Raw genomic sequence first — 8,906 nt, forward strand, 5'->3', positions numbered from 1 at the left:
TTTAGCTAGGCAAGTCAGTTTAAGAACAAATTCCTATTTACAATGATGGCCTACCCAGCCAAATCCTCCCCTAACCCGGACGACGCTGGGCCAATTGTTGTGATACAGCCCAGGATCAAACCAGGGTCTGTAGTGACACCTCTAGCACTGAGATGCAGTGCCTTAGACCGCTGGACCGGGAGCAATGTGGATGGCGATGATGGAATTCCAGTTTTAGATGTTGTCACATACAGTAGCAGTCAAAGGTTTGGACACACCTACTCATTCAAGGGTACTATTTTCCACATTGTAGAATAATAGTGAAGACATCAAAACTATGAAATAACACATATGGAATCATGTAGTAAACAAAAAAGTGTTAAACAAATCAAAATATATTTAATATTTGAGATTCATCAAAGTTGCCACCCTTTGCCTTGATGACAGTTTTGCACACTCTTGGCATTCTCTCAACCAGCTTCACCTGAAATGCTTTTCCAACAGTCTTGATGGAGTTCACACATATACTGAGCACTTGCTGGCTGTTTTTCCTTCACTCTGCGGGCCGACTCCTCCCAAACCATCTCAATTTGGTTTAGGTCGGGGGATTGTGGAGGCCAGGGTCATTTGATGCAACACTCCATCACTCTCCTTCTTGGTCAAATAGCCTTTACACAGCCTGGAGGTGTGTTGGATCATTGTCCTGTTGAAAAACAAATGATAGTCCCACTAAGCGCAAACCAGATGGGATGGCGTATCGCTGCAGAATGCTGTGGTAGCCATGCTGGTTAAGTGTGCCTTGAATTCTAAATAAATCACAGACAGTGTCACCAGCAAAGCACCACCACACCATCACACATCTTCCTCCATGCTTCACGGTGGGAACCATACATACGGAGATCATCCATTCACCTACTCTGCGTCTCACAAAGACTTGGAACCAAAAATCTCAAATTTAGACTCATCAGACCAAAGGACAGATTTCCACCAGTCTGATGTCCATTGTTCGTGTTTCTTGGCCCAAGCAAGTCTCTTCTTCTTATTGGTGTCCTTTAGTAGTGGTTTCTTTGCAGCAATTCGGCCATGAAGGCCTGATTCACGCAGTCTCCTCTGAACAGTTGATGTTGAGATGTGTCTGTTACTTGAACTCTGTGAAGCATTTATTTGGGCTGCAATGTCTGAGGCTGGTAACTCTAATGAACTTATCCTCTGCAGCAGAGGTAACTCTGCTTTCATCATAGCGCTTGATGGTATTTGCGACTGCACTTGAAGTTCTTGACATTTTCCAGATTGACTGACCTTCATGTCTTAAAGTAATGATGGACTGTCGTTTCTCTTTGCTTATTTGAGCTGTTCCTGCCATAATATGGACTTGGTAATTTACCAAATAGGGCTATCTTCTGTATACCACCCCTACCTTGTCACAACACAACTGATTGGCTCAAATGCATTAAGAAGGAATGAAATTCCAAAAATGTACTTTTAACAAGGCACACCTGTTAATTAATTGAGATGCATTCCAGGTGACTACATCATAAAACTGGTTGAGAGAATGCCAAGAGTGTGAAAAGCTGTCCTCAAGGCAAATGGTGGCTACTTTGAAGAATCTAAAATATATTTTGATTTGTTTAACACTCTTTTGGTTACTACATGATTCAATATGTGTTATTTCATAGTTGTGATGTCTTTATCGTTCTACAATGTAGAACATTTTAAAAATAAAGAAAGACACTTTATTTTTATTTTACATTTTATTTCATCCATATTTAACCAGCAAGATAAATAAATAAATACAGTATGGGGATGAGGTAGTTGGATGGGCTTTTTACAGATGGGCTGTGTACAGGTGCAGTGATCTGGGAGCTGCTCTGACATCTGGTGCTTAAAACTTGTTATGGATAGGGGGCAGCATTTTCACGTTTGGATGAAAAGCGTGCCCAGAGTAAACTGCCTGCTACTCAGTCCCAGTTGCTAATATATGCCTATTATTAGTAGATTTGGATAGAAAACACTCTGAAGTTTCTAAAACTGTTTGAATGATGTCTGTGAGTATAACAGAACTCATATGGCAGGCGAAAACCTGAGAAAAATCCAACCAGGAAGTGGGAAATCTGAGGTTTGTAGGTTTTCAACTCTTGGCCTATCGAATACACAGTGTCTATGGGGTCATTTTGCACTTCCTGAGGCTTCCACTAGATGTCAACAGTCTTTAGAACCTTGTTTGATGATTCTACTGTAAAGTGGGACCGAATGAGAGGGGAATGAGTCAGAGGTCTGCCAGAATGCCTTGAGCTCGTGACGCTCGTTCACGTGAGAGCGAGCTCTGTTCCATTGCTTTTCTACAGACAAAGGAATTCTCCGGTTGGAACATTATTGAAGATTTATGTTAAAAACATCCTAAAGATTGATTCTATACTTCGTTTGACATGTTTCTACGAACTGTAATATGACTTTTCGTCTGAAATTTTGCCTGGACCTGCCCGCGCGTCGTGAGTTTAGATTGTGTACTGAACGCGCAAACCAAAAGTAGTAATTTGGACATAAATGATGGACTTTATGGAACAAATCAAACATTTATTGTGGAACTAGGATTCCTAGGAGTGCATTCTGATGAAGATCATCAAAGGTAAGTGAATATTTATAATGCTATTTCTGACTTATGTTGACTCCAACATGGCGGATATCTTTTGGGGTTGTGTTGGTCTCTGAGCGCCGTATTCAGATTATTGCATGGTGTGCTTTTTCTGTAAAGTTTTTTTTAAATCTGACACAGCGGTTGTAGTAAGGAGAAGTTTATCTTTAAATCTGTGAATAACACTTGTATCTTTTATCAATGTTTATTATGAGTATTTCTGTAAATTGATGTGGCTCTGTGCAAATTCACAGGATGTTTTGGAGGCAAAGCCAAATGTAAACTGAGGTTTTTGGATATAAATATGAACTTGATCGAACAAAACATACATGTATTGTGTAACATGTTGTCCCGGGAGTGTCATCTGATGAAGAATATCAAAGGTTAGTGATTCATTTTATCTCTATTTCTGATTTTTGTGACTCCTCTCTTTGGTTAGAAAATCGCTGCATGCTTTCTGTGACTAGTTGCTGACCTAACATAATGATATGTTCGCCCGAAAAGCATTTTTGAAATCGGACACTGTGGTTGGATTAACAAGAATTGTATCTTTAAAATGGTGTCTAATACTTGTATGTTTGAGAAATTTTCGGCCCGAGAATTGAACCCTGTGGCACCCCCATAGAGACTGCCAGAGGTCCGGACAACAGGCCCTCCGATTTGACACACTGAACTCTATCAGAGAAGTAGTTGGTGAACCAGGCGAGGCAATCATTTGAGAAACCAAGGCTGTTGAGTCTGCCGATTAAGAATGTGGTGATTGAAAGCCTTGGCCAGGTCGATGAATACGGCTGCACAGTATTGTCTCTTATCAATGGCGGTTATGATATTGTTTAGGACCTTGAGCGTGGCTGAGGTGCACAGATGACCAGCTCTAAAACCAGATTACATAGCGGAGAAGGTACGGTGGGATTCGAAATGGTCGGTAATCTGTTTGTTAACTTGGCTTTCAAAGACTTTAGAAAGGCAGGGTAGGATAGATATAGGTCTGTAGCAGTTTGGGTCTTGGGTGTCTCGCCCTTTGAAGAGGGGGATGACCGCGGTAGCTTTCCAATCTTTGGGAGTCTCAGACAATACGAAAGAGAAGTTTAACAGGCTAGTAATAGGGGTTGCAACAATTTCAGCAGATAATTTTAGAAAGAGAGGGTCCAGATTGTAGGGGTCCAGATTTTTTAGCTCTTTCAGAACATGGGTGAAGGATTTGGATTTGGGTGAAGGAGAAATGGGGGAGGCTTGGGCAAGTTGCTGTGGGGGGTGCAAGGCTGTTGACCAGGGTAGGGGTAGCCAGGTGGAAAGCATGACCACCCGTAGAAAAATGCTTATTGAAATTCTCAATTATAGTGGATTTATTGGTGGTAACAGTGTTTCCTAGCCTCAGTACAGTGGGCAGCTGGGAGGAGGTGCTCTTATTCTCCATGGTCTTCACAGTGTCCCAGAACTTTTTTGAGTTTGTGCTACAGGATGCAAATTTCTTGAAAAAGCCAGCCTTAGCTTTCCTAACTGCTTGTGTATATTGGTTCCTAACTTTCCTGAAAAGTTGTATATCACGGGGGCTATTCGATGCTAATGCAGAACGCCACAGGATGTTTTTGTGTTCGTCAAGGGCAGTCAGGTCTGGAGAGAACCAAGGGCTATATCTGTTCCTGGTTCAATTTTTTTTGAATGGGGCATGCTTATTTAAGATGGTGAGGAAGGCACTTTTAAAGAATCACCAGGCATCCTCTACTGACGGGATGAGGTCAATATCCTTCCAGGATACCCGGGCCAGGTCAATTAGAAAGGTCTGCTCCCTGAAGTGTTTTAGGGAGCGTTTGACAGTGATGAGGAGTGGTCGTTTGACCGCAGACCCATTACGGATGCAGGCAATGAGGCAGTGATTGCTGAGATCTTCGTTGAAAACAGCAGAGGTGTATTTGGAGGGCAAGTTGGTTAGGATGATATCTATGAGGGTGCCCGTGTTTACGGATTTGGGGTTGTACCTGGTGGGTTCATTGATAATTTGTGTGAGATTGAGGGCATCAAGCTTAGATTGTAGGATGGCTGGGGTGTTTAGCATGTCCCAGTTTAGGTCACCTAGCAGCACGAGCTCTGAAGATAGATGGGGGGAAATCAATTCACATATGGTGTCAAGGGCACAGCTGAGGGCAGAGGGTGGTCTATAGCAAGCGGCAACGGTGAGAGACTTGTTTTTTTTTAAGTAGAAGCTCAAATTGTTTGGATACAGACCTGGATAGTAAGACAGAACTCTGCAGTCTATCTCTGCAGTAGATTGCAACACCGCCTCCTTTGGCAGTTCTATCTTGTCGGAAAATGTTATAGTTAGGGATGTAAATTTCAGGCTTTTTGGTGGTCTTCCTAAGCCAGGATTCAGACACGGCTAGGACATCCGTTTTGGCAGAGTGTGCTTAAGCAGTGAATAAAACAAACTTAGGGAGGAGGCTTCCAATGTTAACATGCATGAAACCAAGGCTTTTACGGTTACAGAAGTCAACAAATGAGAGCACCTGGGGAATAGGAGTGGAGCTAAGCACTGCAGGGCCTGGATTAACCTCTACATCACCAGAGGAATAGAGGAGGAGTAGGATAAGGGTACGGCTAAAGGCTAACAGAACTGGTCGTCTAGTATGTTCGGAACAGAGAGTAAAAGGAGCAGGTTTCTGGGCGCAATAGAATAGATTCAAGGCATAATGTACAGACAAAGGTGTGGTAGGATGTGAGTACATTGGAGGTAATGATGAGAGAGATATTGTCTCTAGAGACGTTTAAACCAGGTGATGTCACCGCATATGTGGGAGGTGGAACTAAATGGTTGGTTTAGGCATATTGAGCAGGGCTAGAGGCTCTACAGTGAAATAAGACAATAATCACTAACCAGAACAGTAATGGACAAGGCATATTGATATTAGGGAGAGGGATGCGTAGCCGAGTGATCATAGTGAGTGTGTGGTTGGGCTGGCTGGAGACACGGCGATTCAGACAGCTAGCAGGCCGGGGCTAGCAAGCTAGCAGAAGGGCCTTAGAGGGATGTAGCGACGGAGGAAAGTCTGTTTTAGCCTCCTCGTGCGGTGACGGCGATAGACCTTGAATGAGTAGGTGTGTCCAAACTTTTGACTGGTACTGTACAATAAGAATAGAACACACAGTTTTTCCAAAGACATATTTTATTATCTATTTCATAGCTCTTAGCTTACACCAAAATTAAAAAGGTTTTCTCTGGCTCCAATTGGACAGAGGATATGAAACAACACAAAAATATTTTGTGGTACTATGTGAAAACAGATGTTTTCATGTTTATCAGGAATACTGCACTTGCTGTTTATGAAACAGACCATTGATACATAGAGTTACACACAAACTGATATGAAACTCAAACACCTTCAGAATCAATACAGATATGATGAACAATAATAACGACAGATATTAAATGATTTGTATGAATACGGAAATCTCAGGTTAAAAAACGAACCATCCTGAAACAGTGTCTCTATGCATATTGAGATATGTAGCTGTTAGTAAAGCATAAATAGGGTAAATAACACACACACAAACACACACACACACACACATACATATATATATATATATACTATAATAGTTCTATAATGAAAGATAGAGCTGTACATTTGTCCAGACCCAAACCCTCTCCACATCATCTCCAGGTCATGAGATCAGAGAGTTTTCTTCGGTTTTGAATTATTCTCCTGGCGCTTGCTATGAACAGAACACAAACACACAACGTTAAACAAACATTCACACAACGTTTAAACACCTACACACATGCATGCACACGCACTTGCAAAACACACACACACACACACACACACACACACACACACACACACACACACACACACACACACACACACACACACACACACACACACACACAGGTGTACTCACAGCAGGCAGCGTTGTACCCTCTTGGTCCAGGCTTGAGAGGGGTCGGCACACACAAACTTGTCCATCCAAGTGTGGAAGCTGCAACAACACAGCACAATGTCAACACATATTACACACACACACACACACACACACACACACACACACACACACACACACACACACACACACACACACACACACACACACACACACACACACACACACACACACACACACACACACACACACACACACACACACACATACACACACACACACACACACACACGCGTTACACACACATGCACAGATAGTGAGTGAATCTCAATGGTTTTTCCTCAAAATGCATTGGAGAAGGTAAAGACAAGACTATTCTACTACCAGATTGTGCTTGGCTGTGATTGGAGGATAACTCACATGACAGCGTGGATGTCACAGGAGGAAGTAATGGGCTGGTGGGTGTATTTTTTCAGCCGTCGGCATTGCAATGGACGCCGAGTGTACTTCAGACAGCAATGTGCTACACACACACACACACACACACACACACACACACACACACACACACACACACGCACGCACACACAAACATGTTAAACAGTAAGATAGGGGGAGCATGTGTGTCTGCAAGAAAGACAATTGTGTGCTTGTTTATGTTGTGTGTGTGTGTGTGCTTGTTTATATTGTTTGTGTGTGTGTGTGTGTGTGTGTGTGTGTGTGCGTGCGTGCGTGCGTGCGTGTGTGTGTGTGTATGTGTTTTTACTATGGCTTGTGTGTGGATGTATGGTGTGTTTGTGTTAGCACTGTTAGGTTCTAATTCTCAGAGTAAAAAACTCAACAGACACTAAGTTTATTCTTCCCAGAGGGTCTGTACAGCTGCATTCAGACAAATACATTTTCACACAAACACTGATATTTAACCGTTCCTCAAAGCTGAGTCTCCTCCTACACATCTGTACAAACATCGTTCTTTACTGCTGGGCAGGACACTAGTGATACAGTCCATAAACCTTTATTTCTCCCTTAAGGTGACCTGACCTGATCTCAATCCCCCTCCATCACTAATCCATGGCTCTCTGCCCTTATCAATGCCTGCCACATGTAATCGCTTCCCTGCACTCAACACTTCCAAGCTTAATTGCACCCACTATATACCTTCCTCCTATAACCATTAACTTCTGGTGTAGACCCTCTAAACCTCAGCACTCCATCCAAGTGACATATATTTCATATTCTCAGAACCCAACAGCACTCACCTGATTGTGTGGAGGGGATGAGGGTGAGGATGAGGAGAGATAACAGCACAGCCAGGACACACACTCTACAACATAGCATCCTGATCTTCAGATGGGTTCCACAGACACAGAAAGTAGGGAGAGTGAGATAGAGTGTTTCAGTAGTGTGTGTGAGAGAGAGAGAGAGAGAGAGTGTTTCTGGCTGGGAGTTTGTGTTCTTTAAGTAGGGATCTGGCTGGATTTCACCCAGATAGCAGTGTCATGGAATGTATTGGCAGGGGGTGTTGCGGTGGGGCGAGGGGGCGTTGTTAGGCTGTTGTGCGACTGTTGGTATGCTCAGTGTTCAGGTGTATTGCGTGTGTGCGTGCTCTGCCAATGAGATTTATTTTCTTCTCCACTTCCTCCTTGGCTGCAGATTAACTACTGATCTTGTTTTCCTCTACTGAAAGATAATGCTGGAATGTAAGCAGTGTGTAGGAGTGGAGTGGAGCAATCTTACCTGAGGAGTGTGTAAACAGCTGAATGAATGGGAGTTGATGTAAGGACCATAGACTAAAATAGGATATGACCTTCACAAACTTCTCAGGTAATATAATTCCAGCCATTGTGTCAAAGTCTTCAGTTTGACGTCACAGCTGTGATGAAGTACTTATTGTGGATCCAAACTATCATTGACACCAATAGATGATGTAAGATTTGCGTCATTGTTAATTGTTACCGAGACACGGAAATGTGTATTTTTATACATGAATAAACCCAGGGAGAGTTTAGTGCACAGGGTTAGTCACAGTTTTAAGGTGGTAAAGTGGAAGACATATCACCTGATTACAACTAGGCTACTTTCTTGACGATCCAACTAGATGGCAGTTCAGACCAGGGACGGACTGGGAATGAATAATGGCCCTGGACTTTTAGACTCAGACCGGCCCCTCCAACCCCCCCCCCCCCCCCCCCCCCTCCCAGCGATACACCACCACCCACACAACCCACGTCACACTTTATGTAAACAAGATTACTGAACAATATTTATAACAATAACTTTAGTAAAATAGATGTAAAATAGAACAAGAGGAATGTGTTTCTCTTAGGAGGAGGCTGGCTAGAAGGAGCACATATTGGCACAATGGCACTGGCAGCAAGGTGGCACGAATCTCTGGAACCATCTGACCAGTAAAATA

General features: G+C 43.0%; 1 protein-coding gene across 1 annotated transcript; it reads right to left on the bottom strand.

Annotated features, from left to right (window-relative positions):
- Positions 1-5,760: 5,760 nt before the first annotated feature.
- On the bottom strand, positions 5,761-7,970 carry LOC120050330 (C-C motif chemokine 20-like). The gene is made up of 4 exons (XM_038996911.1): positions 7,750-7,970; positions 6,911-7,013; positions 6,512-6,589; positions 5,761-6,322 (listed from the first exon to the last, which is right to left on the bottom strand). Exons 1-4 carry the CDS (start codon positions 7,826-7,828, stop codon positions 6,280-6,282), a joined length of 303 nt encoding a protein of 100 aa, XP_038852839.1. The 5' UTR covers positions 7,829-7,970; the 3' UTR covers positions 5,761-6,279.
- Between the last annotated feature and the right edge of the window lie 936 nt (positions 7,971-8,906).

Source organism: Salvelinus namaycush, chromosome 7, assembly GCF_016432855.1.
Source record: "Salvelinus namaycush isolate Seneca chromosome 7, SaNama_1.0, whole genome shotgun sequence".
NCBI lineage: Eukaryota > Metazoa > Chordata > Actinopteri > Salmoniformes > Salmonidae > Salvelinus > Salvelinus namaycush.